The 15,189-nt window shown below is 35.0% G+C and overlaps 1 protein-coding gene across 1 annotated transcript in view; it reads right to left on the bottom strand.

Annotated features, from left to right (window-relative positions):
- Positions 1-850: 850 nt before the first annotated feature.
- Positions 851-15,189, bottom strand: part of KIF15 (kinesin family member 15) — a gene marked incomplete at its 3' end in the record, with an annotated part of 33,493 nt that continues 19,154 nt past the window's right edge. The window contains exons 20-34 of the mRNA XM_010184386.1: positions 14,451-14,601; positions 13,361-13,446; positions 12,844-12,919; positions 12,483-12,569; positions 10,893-10,997; positions 9,903-10,025; positions 8,283-8,429; positions 7,204-7,308; positions 6,756-6,920; positions 6,211-6,317; positions 3,643-3,715; positions 3,020-3,057; positions 1,712-1,877; positions 1,160-1,291; positions 851-907 (exon numbers count right to left, since the gene is read on the bottom strand). Of these exons, the coding sequence (XP_010182688.1) occupies positions 851-907; positions 1,160-1,291; positions 1,712-1,877; positions 3,020-3,057; positions 3,643-3,715; positions 6,211-6,317; positions 6,756-6,920; positions 7,204-7,308; positions 8,283-8,429; positions 9,903-10,025; positions 10,893-10,997; positions 12,483-12,569; positions 12,844-12,919; positions 13,361-13,446; positions 14,451-14,601 (1,618 nt within the window). The remainder of the gene's footprint in view (positions 908-1,159; positions 1,292-1,711; positions 1,878-3,019; positions 3,058-3,642; positions 3,716-6,210; positions 6,318-6,755; positions 6,921-7,203; positions 7,309-8,282; positions 8,430-9,902; positions 10,026-10,892; positions 10,998-12,482; positions 12,570-12,843; positions 12,920-13,360; positions 13,447-14,450; positions 14,602-15,189) is intronic.

Raw genomic sequence — 15,189 nt, 5'->3', positions numbered from 1 at the left:
CTTCATTCCCTTTTGCCCCATCACTTGTGGGCAAAGGTAGTATTGTACAAAGCAGCCAAAAATAGAATGATGGTATTACTGACAGTAAAAAAATTAATAGCTCAACACACAAGTGTTTGATACCGATACATAAATCAGTGTTTTGTGTTCCACTGATAAAAGTTTCAGTTATTTGCAATAAATCTTAAGTGAGATTAAATGAACTTATGCTATACTCCTAAAATGTTCTGCATATTTTCAGATCTTGTTTCTTAACATTTCTAACTTTTATTTGATAAGAAAATGGTTGCAAAATACTTTGAAAGTGTTTCCTACAGTGCTAATACAGAAGTCTGCTGTAAGTTTATACTGGGGGAAAAAAATCTTTAAAAAGCATTTTAATTTCAAATAGAAAAAGAAAAGAAGACAAAGCCAAAAAGTATTTATAGTACTATTTACAAGTCTATTACTAAATTCACATTCATGAATTATTAAACACACTTCAGTATGGATAAACCTGAATAAAAGCACAAAAGGAAACAAAAATCCAGGTACGTTCCCAGTGAGAAAGCTTTTCCTTGACAAAGTACAAAAGTTTCAAGGAAGTATCTTCCAGCACCTATATAAAATTAGTTTTGAAAAGTTATAGGAAGGTATTAATGTGTCACTGAAATCTGCCTACTTAGCTGGAGTAAAATCCTTCAGTAAAAGTTATTACCAGCCAAATATCCAGTAACTAAAATACCAGATTATTTTGGGACCATGGCAAAAGTCAAGTTTGACAACTGGCTTTTGCTTATTCTGTTCACTTTAAAAACGTGGCTCTGCAATTTTATGTGTGTCATTATAGCTGATCATGATGTCTACATACGTCACACCTTTTTGATTCTTTCAAAAAAGCATTTTCAACTCGTAGCTTTTCAGTCTCCTGTAAAACAGAAAAAACATGGGGCCGTTAAGGAAATTATAATCACTTCTCTACTATTTCTAAATAAGTGATATCTACACTTGAGCAAGTACTCTATACACTACAAACTGCAGGAAATTAAATGGGGTGATTTTTGTCTGAGGTGTCTATTACTCTCCAACAGAAAAGCAGGAATTTCAATTTTCATTCTCAAAGCTCAGCTCTCTTCCATGCCACACCATTACTTCATCTGTGCTCTACTCTGCAACTCACCTCAGTAAGTTTAGCGTAATCTTTCTTCAGTTTCACAAGATACTGAATCTTCTGGTTTAGGTTTTGATGACCGAGTAATTTCCCATTCTCCTCAGCAAGAGAGTCAACTTGCTTTCTCAGCAAGTTCATTTCCTGTAATTAATAAATACATTGTGTACCACTTGAGTGTAGCCCCTCCTCTTTTCAGAAAAAATAGCTTCTTTATAACTATTAACATACTAACATTTAAGTTTGTTGTAACATATGATGCAAGAGTTAGTTCATTCAGGAAATATGTATGTCTTACGTCTCCTTAGGGACTAGATTAGATCTCTCAAGGGCAAGAAAAGGCACGATTTGATTTGAGTTATGGATTGCAACAGTGGTTTCCAAACCCAGAGTTCCCCTAGTGCAGGAAACAGCATTACAAGTATAACTGAACTGCAAGACAAAACATTTTCAGAGGTGGTCTTTGACTGCTAATTAATTCAGAATATTGTTCAAGTAGCACAGCTCTGCCTCTGCTGAATAAGATTCTACTGTAAAGAGAAGAAGAAATTAAACACATCTAACCTTCCCAATTCTGTCTCTCTCTTCATAAGTTTCCTCCAGTTTTGATCTAATTTCTTCTTTTTCATGAAATGCTTTCAGCTCCAAAGCTCTTGTTCGTTCCATTTCCAGAATCATTTCGAGACAAATATTCTCTTTGATTCTGAGGGTATTTTTGGTCTCTTCTAATCTGCCAATATAAAAGAATCATAAAACATTAAGAAACAACATAAATGGCATACAACTGAATTACTAAATCATCCTTGGACACGGAGGCAGGCTCCTTTAAAAGTATATTTTTGAGACAATCTGTTTTCCCTAGAACTCAGTGCTAAGAGAAGGAAAAATTTCATTCTGCTTCACAGCTCTTGCTGTTTCATCAAAATCTGTTGTTTCATCAAAGTCTGGTGTTTAAAACCTACTGTATGAAAACAGTATTCACTTGCTGCATTTGTCAAGACATGGTAGCACTGTTATCAAGTGTATTTCAGAGACCAGACAGGTATGAAAAACCAATGCACTGAATAATAAAACAACCCCCAGTCAAGACTAGGGTTTCTGGAAAACTTAGTATGCATTACTTTTGAAATTACTGTGTGCGTAAAAACTGTCTTCATCCTTAAAAGACGTTACTTACATAGAAAGCATTCCATTAAATGTAAATAATTCAGATATTAGAAGATTCAGTCACTATGAATCCTTACGCAGTACAGATTAGGAAAAGAATAACAGGAGTAACATTTTCAAACTCATTTTTATCTACTAATTCAGTATTTTATTTCTTGACTGTCATCCATCCAAGGTGCAAGGCACTTGAATTTCAAGGACTACTAGCACAAATAAAATCTAGGAATCCTCTAATATTAAATTATTTTAATTATTTAAGCTGAAGCACAAAAATAAATAGCATAAAAAGCCAAGAATTACATTAAGTTTAAAATTATAAAAAATTATGATATTAATAAAGAACAGTACTTCAATTTAATTTAAAAAGGAATGTGCTTAGAACTCACTGCATAGAAAAGAATTAAAACCAGATACTTTTAAACAATCCAAAATGTCACTTCTTCCAATTTAATTTTTCCTATGGTTCCACCTATTTCAGAGTATTTTCCCCGATATAATGATACCCTTTTAGTAAAAGTAGTAGTAGGTGCTACTACCACCTACTGATGAGAAAGAGTAAGAACTCAATGTGTCTTGCAGAAGCATAAATAACATTTCCAAACAACATCTTTTATAGTTTCAGATTTTGTACTTCTGTTACTTAAGTATACCTTTTTGGTATTAATGAGTTCAATACAAGTCTCCAGTAAACAATATCAAACTTACTCTGCTTTGATTTTCAGCATCTCCTCCATTGTTTTGTTCTGTAAGAGTTCAAAATATTAGTTACGTTCACAGTGTTTCATATACATAGATATATGCAAAATTATTTGGCACTTAACTGATGCCAGTTATCTCATTCTGGATCCTACCAAAATTATCCTACCACCCAGTAATTCCCATCTCTAACGTTCACTATAAGTTCATCTCCTTGCTATATGCACATATTTCCAATTTCATGCCAGCACAAATGACCTACAGCGATATCTTGGCCTGTTCATGCACAGCAGAACTCCAACGGGTTTGTTCTCTCTGGGAAATCCATGGCAACCTCTGCTGCAACATGAACTTCCCTTTGGCAGGGCCTTGACATCGCAAGTGACACAATCTTCACTTTCCAAAGAGGAAATGGAGACGAGTCAGATTTTGCGATCTTAATCTGGTTTTGCTTATTTTGCAATCTGGCACGCAGGTCACACAGACAGAAGCTTTAAGAGGTCTGTATCAGGCTCTGTATCCGTTAGAATTCACTAGAAATCAGTGTTTATTTCACATGAAACAGAAGAACCGTGTTAATACTTCAGAGCAGGGAAACAGCAACTGGCTGCTGCACGAGAAGGGTAATATACCTTGGCCAGTCGTTCTTCGGCAATCTCCTCCTCTTTCTCTTTGAGGTACTGAACATCAGGATGTTTCTGATCACTAGGAATTTCAAGAATGAGGAAAGTTTCTCACAAACAGAGTAAACCAGTTGTAAAAACAACATCTTATCCAGATTAAACCAGGAAATGTGCGTAGTTGTCTTGACACATGCTCATGCCCAGAATAATGAACATCATGAAATACCTCTGAAAGGGTTTGAACTTTTACATTCCAAGAACATTGCATTTTCTTTTGTTAGAGTACAGGGAAACAAATGCCTTAATGAAAATAATTAAAAACGCAGTAACTAAACAACTGTCTGTTAAACATGTTTGGGATTGAGGTCGACGTTTTATTCGTTCATGAATGTTCATGTGCATATAGACTGCAGAAAGCAACTCCTTCCTACAAGATCTTTGCTCAGTGGTCTTGCCATGTTAAGAAGGTAGAAGATTTTTTTTTTATTCAGAAGACTTGGGAACTTTTTATTTTGTTAGTTTTTAATAAACATGACATTGGATAGAAGTAAACACCATAAAATTAAAGTAACCCACACATCAATATACCATTGGAACCACTTCATTCTTGTAGTATGCCGTAAGGGGAGTACTTAATTGATTAACAGTTATTGTAATTCGATGCAATCATAAAAGATCACTATCTTCAGTAACTTAAAATCTTTGTCAACATACCTAGTTAGGGTGATTTATTTTCATGTCCAGGATAAACAGCCTCAGTCTGAGAGAGTAAGCATGTGTATTGTGTGGGTGTTTTTTTCTAAATGTTAATTAAATGCCAACTTAAACATTTTAACCACCTCTGAGAACTATGATTATGCCTGAGCCTTTCAAATTCCCATACTGGTCAGCCTGTACCAGCTCCAAAATAGTGAAGTGAGCCTGCTCCAGCTTAGCATTAGAGAGGTGAAGGCTGACCTTTCCTGGACAGCTCACTCTTCCCAGTCCTAACACTAAATACACACAAGAGCACAGACACTTGGTCTCATTTTCCATTCTCAAACATCCTCCAATGCAGTCTAAGATCCTCACATCCCATTGCTTTGTCACATGCGGCACCAATGATCAGATCATCTCCCTCTCTAACACTGGGCCACACAAAAGGTAATTACTACCTGCTGCTGCTATCAGCTGCTCCCAGGATGTACAGGACCTGTGTCTGTTGTGAGTATCCCCCACTTGAGATATCTGATTTTTCAGAGAGCATGCAATATACTACCAGCCTTCGGTCTATTCAAACCACAACTCCTAGCAACTTACAGCCGTTGAAATTGTTAATGCTTATCCAAATTAACATCCCAAGGTCCCAAGTTGGGTATCCAGCAAATGAGGAACATAAAAGTAAGTAATGCTTTTCTATGAAAAATTGGGTCTAAGTAACCTATGCCATAAACTGTGTGAAAAACAAAGCCACAGAATCCAGTTTTCCAGGGCAAGGCAACCCCTTCTTTTTTTTCTGAAATGACCATTTCAATTCATAACACACTTTCAAATGTCTGTTGCAAACAAAGCAGAAGGCCCTGGAGACAGCATCATCATTCAGTATCTGATCTGTCCCACCAAGTAGGCCTTGTGCACAGAATGTTTTCCACAAATGAATCCCTTCATAACTGAAAATTACTGTATAATACATATAATGCAAGGACAAACTGGAGTTGCACAGACACCTGTAATTGCAGCATCTTCAAATCAGAATACTTAATTTTGCATATTTAATAGTATCCTTTTACATTAAATTCTTACCTTACCAAAAAGTCAGTTCTAAAACTGACAACACTGATACTTCATTGAATAGAGAGAAAAGTTCTGGAAAATATCTTTTCATACATTTAATAGGCAAAAAAACAATTAAGCTCCTACCTAGCATTAAGTTACTGTTTACTAACTTGCCCCTTAAAATGAATTGTCATTAAAGAAATAAACAGAATTATTTGCTACCAGTTAAGATTTCTTTTCACAAGATATAAACCAGCAGATTATTTAGTTCTTACAAAATTGAAAACAAAGAAAAACCAAAAAAGGTAAGCCACAAAGCAAAATATTTTCTGCCCAAGACTAAGCTGTAGAGATTACAGTTTAAGCCAAACTTCAGGATATCTCCAGTCTGAAGTACACAGCAGTGTACCATCTTTTCCATAAGGAAGTTCATTCCTTACCCTCAAAAACATGAAGTGGAAAACTGGTTCCACTTATGTCTATGTTAAAACTTGTGTTGAATTCATTTGCATATTTCCTATCTATTGAATCCATAAATACACAAGTGATATGGCAATATATAGTACACAGCAATGGCTATGCATGTAGTTATTTTACATTCTATTTCCATTTTCATTACAAATCTTTGCTGTATTTAAGAATTTGTGATTTAAAGGCAATAAAGTTTACAAGCTAGTTTACAATTTTGATAGAAAAGGCTGAGTCAATCTCTAATTATACAAATATATAAGATTGCCTTTCAAATAAAAAAAATGTAAATTTGTTTATCTTTCTTAACTTGAAGCAATTAAGACAGTTTTTTCTTGTTTTATTTTACTTTACCTGTTCTTGCTTAGTCTTTGAGCTTCTACAAGGCTCTGTAAATTCCTGTTGTTCTCCACCAATATCTGCATTTCCAGACGCAAGTTCTCCAACTCACTTAATTGTTCCTAAGCAAGTGAAATTGAGACCATTTTATTTGAGGACCAAATTGCAACTCCTGTTTTCATTTCCAGTTGAACATATTTTTGAGTAAAATAGAGACAACACTATTTCTTAGAAAACAAGCACAGTTCTCTGGCAAAGTCCTGCATCACCCTTCTATTTACAATTTCATTAGGAACTTGATTTAGAATAAGTCAGAACAGTTTCATCAGAAAAAATGGTATTCACACACAGGAAACAAATCTGTCCTTGGGAAAAATGAGACATATGGACATCGCAAGCAAGTTGTCACCATTTGTTACCAGCCTAGGTAAAGTGAAGACCGAGAACTGCCTTCCTGCTTTAATGGACAGACTACTAAGCAGAGTACATTCAAAATCTGAACTCTGTATTGTGTCTTATTTTAACCTCACAAATTGCCTGCAGAGATTAACTCAGAGTACCTTCAGCCTTAGAATTTCTTCATTTTTAGCTCTTCTTTCTTCATTCAGTTCATGTACAAGGTGCTCCAGATTTATTGCAGAAGCCCTCCGATCAGCTATTTCTTGCTCATGAGTTTCCAAGAGCTTTGCCAAATTCACATCAAAATTAGGGGGAGTTTTTGGACACTGGCATGTTAAAAGAAACAAACCCCACAAGCTATTAGTAAAGAATTGTTTTTTTTTTTAGTTACATTTTTTAATACTTAATTGGAGACATATGGTAATAAGTTCCTGGCAGACAAATCATCAATAATGCATTTAATTTACAAACACAGTAAATGGGATTTGACCATTCTCAACACACTGTCATTTCTGGTCCCAGCCTGAAGCCATACTGTGAAGTTCATTAGTCCTTTGCAATGAGTTTTAGCAGTCATTACAATGAAAATGTTTCTCACAAATGCCATACCTGGGGAAATGTTACTGAAGATGCATCCACAAAGCAATCTATTTGCTTCATTTTTAGTTCATATTCATTCTTCCTCTTCTCCAGCTCTTCTTTCATTTTGTCCAACTATTAGAAACCCCAATTAAATTAGCTCATTAGAATTAAATTAGCTCATAATACATGCAAAATACTAAACAGCAACTAGATCTCTATTTTGAACAAACTTAAGTACACCACATGTTATTTTAGATTACTTTAGACTTCACTTTCATAATTATTTCCTACATTTATCTAGTAACTGTTAATTATTCAAAAGTTGCATGTAACAAGCATTTTTGAAATCATATATACACTGTGTACTGTGTAGTTAATCTGAATTTTGTTCATTTTGGTATTTGTTTTTTTTTTTCCCTTGCTAACACAATCTACCTTTCAAAGGGCTTGCTAGCACAGAGAAACTAATGCGAATTTTGTTGGCCAAACACAGTTTGGAAAGATTTTACTGGTATAGTTCTAATCAGTTTCCTCAAAAAGAACATGCTACCATAACAAAAAGACTCTTCTTTGCAAAATAACTTATCCTTATTAGAGTTTTTGCCAACACAAATATTACTTGGCACTATGACAGGTGTGACAACTAGAGCTAAAATTTGGACTAGGGCTTAACAGAGCTATTTGGTCTGCAAAAGCTCCAAATCATTCTCAGACTGCATAATTTATAGAGCTCAACAATTATCTCCATTACTTAATGATATAGTTTGTGGGAAAGTGTTAAGGAGAGGAAAAAGCAATCCTCTAGGTACACTGCCTGTAACTACAGCTTGCTCTGATATCGTAGGTACTGATAATTTTTCTCTGCTTTCAGGGTAAACATTTTTGTGATCTCTAATCACCATTTCCAAAGTATTTAGAAGCTACCTGGCCTTTATTCAGAAGTTTTTGAACTACTACTTTGCTTTCACAGGAAGGAGCATTGCTCTTCACCAAACTTGCTGCATACAAGATGCTCTAAAATTACAAGTAAAACATTTTCCAGAAGATACAATTAACCACAGCTGCCTCCCAAGGAGCTAAGTATCAGGAGAATTTCCTTGTTTTACCTGTTCCTTGAGTTCCTGGATTACAGCTTCTTTCTTTGTTATGTCTTCCTGTGCACACTGAAGTAACGAATCATGTTTCTTAGAGGCCTCTGTCAGTCTCATCAGCTCTTCGGTGGTATGACGCAAGTCTTCACACATAAGGTCTTTCTATTTTAAGTCATTGGATGAGTAAAGAAAGAAATGTTAGTTATTACTCTAAAGCAGTTGTTTCAAGATGTTTTGTCATTGTTGCTAAGACTGCTAACAGCTACAAGCATCTTCCTTTTCCCTCCACTTTTTCATCATGAATTGCAGCAAGGATTCATCTATAAATTTCTTATTAGCACCTTTTCCATATCCATTGTCTTGGCTGCAGAACAAAAAGGAGAACTTTCCTATAGTATAGTTAACAGATAGTTGTGGGAGATACTTTGAATCAACCACTGTTTTAAAGTATAATGTATGCTTAAAGAGAGATACAATTCTTTAAATAAGAAACCAGAAAGGAATGCATAGTTTTTAATGCATGCTGAATTAGTGATTACAGCTTTTTTAGTGCACTGCTATTCTGTAGATACCTCTGGATTTATTCTAGGATCTAGACTCCCATCCTGATAGGGCATTATACCTACACAAGGTGTGTTAACCTAGAAGGATAAACAGTACTTAGTATTTTAAATGCCACCTTGGATTAGTTCTTCTTGTTCAGTCAAGAAAGCATGAAGGAAATTATTAACTGATGTACAAAGCCAAAGATGGAGAAACACTATGATTTTATCAGGAGCCAGTTACACCCAAGGATAACAGTGTAATAAGAATTTTTACTTCAGTTAAAAATAAAATTAAACAACCAAACAGTAAAACAAACAAACAAAAACAAACCCAGAAAATTACTGATTTGGCAGGCAGCTCAGTTTAGGATTCCAGAATGTCAAATTAGATATGATTATTAAAGAACATAGTTTGTTTATTAAACATAGGGGAAACCTATTTAAGAATGGTTTTTGAAAAGCAAAAACTACTCTGGAAGAATGTATTAGTGCTATAGGATTCAATTAAGCATATGCAGTATGACAGATGATCTTGTACAAATTACTTATAAGGAGAGGCTGGACATGTTCACCAGAATAACAGTGAGAGCAGTAACAGGAAAGACAAAGTTAAAGAAAGATACAATTTTAAAAAGCAAAACTGCAGTTGAATCAACCATACATCCTACATCTGTTTCCAGCAGGTGGAGCTTTTACTTAATTATGAGTAAAGAGGTTACTGTATATAGTAGCAGTGGGGGAAGAGATAATATTTAACATAAAATATTCTTCCACCTATTTTAATTTCTCAGATGCATCATCTAGTGTTGCCATTAAATTACACTGATGACTCCTTAGTGGCTTTGACAAAATTATACCAGGCTTTAAGCGTAGTTTTTTATGAAGTAGCTTATAAAATATTTATGTCAAGTAATGTGATAATTTAATAGAATTTGTCAGGTATCTCATGAAAAATTCCTTTAAGAACAGCTTAACTAGCTTTAGTTTGAACTAAAGTGAGGTTAAGTTTTACGCAAGTATTTTAAACAAAACCACATCCAATTGGTCTGTTGAACAAATAATCATAATATACCAACATTAGTGTTTTTACCTCAACATTATCAGCTATTTGTCTTCTTTCCAAGGCTTCCCTCAGTTCTTCAATTTTCTTTTCCTGATCCTCTATGATTCCTTTGCTTTCTTCTTTTGCAGCCAGAACAACATTGTACTTGCACTACAAAAAGGATTAAATTAAATTTTAGTATATTTTAGGAAAATGTGTTCTCAAATAAGGTTGGCAAACACAATACAAATAAATGTATATCAGAAGTCTTATGATCACAACTACAAACGTTTAAAATCTCATCAGTGTCAATGACTACAATTGGAACAATATATCACACTTGCTAAATTGTACAAACTATAAGAAATGAGTTGTCAAGACAACGGAAAAAGATTATTAATTTAATATGTATTAGCCATGACAATACATATTAACCACTAAAACCATTATTAAAAAAATTAAGATAACCATATATAGAAATCTTTCATCAACATTTTGTCTGTAGGTCCTTTTGAATTCAGTTCATTCATATGCAGTATCTAAAGCATTCTGTGGGTTGCTCTACCAGCTTGGAAACCAGACCTGTTTTAGTAAAGAGGATGCATCATATTTATTCATAGTTATTCAAATACATAGTTTTAGTCCTTTATACTTATGTTTTCAGATGTAGAACATAGTAGTATCAGCAACATAAAAATTCACTTCCTCAAAAATGAATTTACAATTCAGCTTCAATTGTTGAGGTCTTAAAATGCCAATTTCTGAGAAAATTTAAATGTGATGTCAGCTGAATGTAGTTTACAGGATATGAACAGGTCCCTATAGAGACACTACTCTTTACCCACCATGTGGCAAGAGTTCAGTTTTCAAGACAGCCTTAGGCATAAAATGTTCAGAAGATTTCAACTTGTCAAAACAAAGAAGTTTCCTTCTAAAATGCTACAGCAAGTTACACTGTTTGAGACCCATGATAAGACATGTCATTCCCTTCCATTTCTGAAAAAAATATACCACGTCCTTCAAACTGACAGAACATACATTTATATCCTCGAGCTCTCTTGTCAGCCCATCTATAGACTCAGTTTTATGATTAATTGAAGACCTCAGCTCCTGGATCTGTCTCATCAAGTCAGTTACAACTTCCTGCAACATAAAAAAAGTTAATCCTTATATATTTTATACATACATATATATTTTATTACTGGACTTTCTTTGGTGTATAATTTGTCAATCCCAAATATAAAAAGGCTCTTTGAAAATGAGGCCTCAATACACACATGTAAAGGAGCAGCAGGAAGTTTGTTATTAAATCATTGGCTTTTGTTCTAAGCACATACATAAAGAATTAAAAAACGTACTGCGTTCATCAGAAGAGTAGCCCTCTGATTTAGTCTAGGGCTGTAATGGGTTTCTAATAGGAGAATACAAGTATTATAGCTTAAGGTTACATTTGTTTGCAATAGATAAAGGCACTTTCAAGAAATACCACTGGAATGACAATACCAGATTCTTCTGACCTTATACATGTCAAATTTTCAGTTTTAGAATGGAAAAAGCAAGAGTATCAGTGCATTATAGTAGATAGTAAACATACTGTTATGGTTTAAGGGTTACCAGCCTGAAAGGGAAGGACTGGTGGTGTCTGTAGGACCCTGGGGGTCCGAGATCAGTACTGTTCCCTCCCCTTTCCAGACACAGTCTATAAAAAACCGAGGAGGCCCGAGGTTTTTGCGGGTTTTTCCTGGCTTCCAGGGCTGCTTCCTGTTGCATCTCGGGACGGCTGGGCCTGCCTCCATGTGCTCGGCAGCATCCACTGCCATCCGCTCCCAGCACCACTGCAGTCCCTGGTGAGGCATCGCAGCAGTTGCAGCGGCCACGAGGCACTGCTCGGAGACGTCCACTCGGGACTACTGGGATCGGGTTTTGTACAGACTTGAATATCCTTTGTCCCCTATTAATTCCCTTCTCCTTTCCCCTGTTGTTTTTCATTAAACTTGTTATAGTCTTAACTTCCAACCTTGTGTGAAGCATTTTTTCTCTATTCCCTTTTTTTAATTCTCTCCTGGGAGGGTGGGGGACAATAGAGAGAAAATCCTGCTCCCTGGGCTTGCCCTGAGCCTTGAACTGAGACACATACTGTGTGATTTCTTATGCCTGTTTTACGTACAGCATAAATGCTTGTACTATGGGAATTTTAAGCTTTCAGAACACTGGAGCAGTCTTTGAATATGTTAATAAAGATACTCACAGTCACATTCTTACACCACTTTTCTTACCTTTTCTATTAGCCCATTATGACATGCTACTGACTGGATGGCCCTATTAATCATCAGGGGAACTATGCATCATTTATGCACTGAATGCTCTGTCCAGTAGACAGCTTTACCTTGGTTTTTTTTGTTTAACCTTGTATTATCTTGTGGTTTTTTTTTCTGAATGCGTACTAGTTTCCTACTATCCTGCAAACTCCATGCTAGTAATAGGTAGGATTTATTTTACCTAGATAGACAGCCAGGATTGCCTAGAATCACAGAATTACTAAGTGTCACAGAAAAGCTGTGGGCTTTCAACTCTACTACAGAGCAGTTACCCACAAAACTGGGTACAGTAACAGAAATAAGCCCAAACCTTATCCGCATCATTTGTCTTCTTCAAAGAAACAATAATCTCTTCAGCAGCAGCCAGCTCCTGTTCCAATTTCTGCAGTTTTGCTTCCTATAAGAAATAATAATAGTGAAGGAGAGACTTAATTACTTTTGAAGTATGTTTTATAAAGTACAAACCCATAAAACATATAAAAGGAAGCAACCGAGTTGTTTCCCTTACCAGAAAAACTAAGCATCAGTTTAACAAAACAATCTGAAACTAGAGAACTCTCCATTTATTTTGCTGGTAATCTACACAACAGTCAAGTTCACCAATAAGATCGTATTAACACACAAGGAAATCCTTGAACACATGATTTAGTCATTCAATTCTGCTGTTATACCTGCTGCTCACACTGTGCCACCATTTCAGAGGATGGTTTCTCCACTTGTGCTTTTTCAAGTACTTTCAAGAGCTCCCTGGAGGAGAAAACATATTTCTAGTGAGAAATATAATTGGAACATAAGAACAGAAGCTTTAACAAGAATCAAGTCATGTAAGTTTATTTTTATTTGCACTTAATATTTTTGAAGAGTTCTTTAACTATCACCTTCTCTGTGCTATACAAGAAACTAGTAGTTTAGTTACTAGCCATACACTGCTATCAGTAGTGGAACTTGATCTTTGACATGAAGAACTATACTTCTAATGAAATTACATTTGTCATGTTAACTGAATACACTAAAATGAAGTGTTGTTCTAAGCTGGATAAGATTAAAAAAGCCCATTATGTAATTATCTCCATCCAGCTGGAAAAAAACACCTCCACAAATAGGCTTTCCATTTGAATACAAAACCTAGCACAGGACAAAACCAATGAAGTCAGGTGAAAATAAACCCCACTACTAATTAAAACTTACTTTGAATTGTTTTCTTTGTCTTCTTGTAACTGTAATGTTAGTTTTTTGTTGTGTTCTTTTTCTGATTTCAGGAGTTTCAAAAGGTTCTAGAATGTAAAACTGTATGTTATAACAAGTTACAATATAAGGTCTTTAGAATAATTTAAACCAGAATAAAATTATAAACAAACTTCTAAGATGACTGAAACCACCCCTCCACAAAACTTTAGATGGGAACAGAAAGACCTTCTGCTCTGCCCTGGACAAGTTAAAAAGTAAACTCTTATTTATATTTTAAGCAATCAGCTCTTTTCACCTGTCATTGATAATGATTTCATATAGCTATAATCTTCCTCAATATCCAAGGCTTTAAAGGGAGCAATTAGAATTTTCAGCTGCAGATTAATCTGGGGGATTTTTCAAGTTCTAACCAGCAATTCTATATATTAGACTATAAGGAATTTATAATAATAATTTTCAATCTGTCAGTATTCCTTTAAACACTAAAAAGGAAAACTTACAGCAAAGTTGCTGAGCAGGCATAGTGTACACTGCAGAAAAGCAGGCAAAAAAACCCATTTGCAAAAGCCCTTGAGCAACCTTACTGTTTTGCAGCCACTGCAGTCTGACAGGTTTTCAAGGACAGCATAAACTAAATTGCACCACAGAAAAGGTATAGATCATTTTAACAAGATCACATTCACTATGAAAATTTTTATGAAACTGCTTTGTAAATATAGAATAAGTAAGCTAGTCCTAGCTAGCACCGAGATGAATGGTCAGTAGCATTTCGATGTCAGGATTCTTTTCCAAAGCAGTTTCTTATTCCTTTAGTTATTAACCTATCTCCCTCAACACTTTCAGAGCAATTTCTTCAGCCAAAATACTTACTACTTTATCATGCTATTGGATATTTCTTGTAGCCTGTGGTTGCAAAAATCTTGCACCAAGTTTTAAAAAAGCTTCTGGGTACATCTTCCAAATGAAATCACCAGGAAACCTATTATTACCATGTAGAATATTATCAATGATACAATAACAAGAATTTAACAATCTGACTACATGAGTAACTGTGTAAAATAAAGTCCTTTAAAAGCCTTGACTGTCTTACACAAAGCTCAGTTTTCATTGCTTCTCCTTCTTGCTTTCTGTCCTCAAGTTGTTGCTTCAGTTGATCCGTCTCAAACTTTGTTACTTCCTGCAAATTGTCGTAGTCATCCTGCAAGCTTGCTTTTTCTTCAAGAATCTTTTCGTGTTCTAGCCTTTATTAAAAAACCCAAACAACCAAAACCAATGAAAACTCACCCACAAAATTAAGATAAGGTTTTGTCTCGTGATAAAAGTACTTGAATCAATTGTATTTTATAATCTTCAGATCATACACAGAGTATAGTTATTTTAGAAAGAAGTGACTGCCATAAATGGTCAGAATCCCTAGATTTATGAAGGGCAAGGGAAATTTAAAGTGGCACTGGCAGAGAATGCAGAGTATTCTTCCTGCTCCCTAGAAATAATCTACTTCTTACAAAATTTCATAGAAATTACAGTCTCTGTTAGAATGATCCTGAGTACCTACATCTGCTTAGTTGATATCAGAGTTATTTATCTCGTATAAAACCTTTATATATTCTGGGCAACTCTGGGTTGTTTCCCTCTAAATTGTTGTCCTGGAAACTTATTTCATTTGATCTTTCACAAAAGCGAAAAGAAAGAAGGGGTAAAAGAGCTGCTAGAGAAGTGTTATGAATCATTTTATTAATGGAGAGTCTATAGAAAGAACCCCATAAAAGTCAGTACTTCTGCTAAAACAAAACCACAACATGTAATTTCATTTCCAAGTTCCCAGACTC

This window comes from Mesitornis unicolor, unplaced genomic scaffold, assembly GCF_000695765.1.
Source record: "Mesitornis unicolor isolate BGI_N332 unplaced genomic scaffold, ASM69576v1 scaffold40075, whole genome shotgun sequence".
Taxonomy (NCBI): Eukaryota; Metazoa; Chordata; class Aves; order Mesitornithiformes; family Mesitornithidae; genus Mesitornis; species Mesitornis unicolor.
This window is presented reverse-complemented; position numbering and strand designations above follow the sequence as displayed.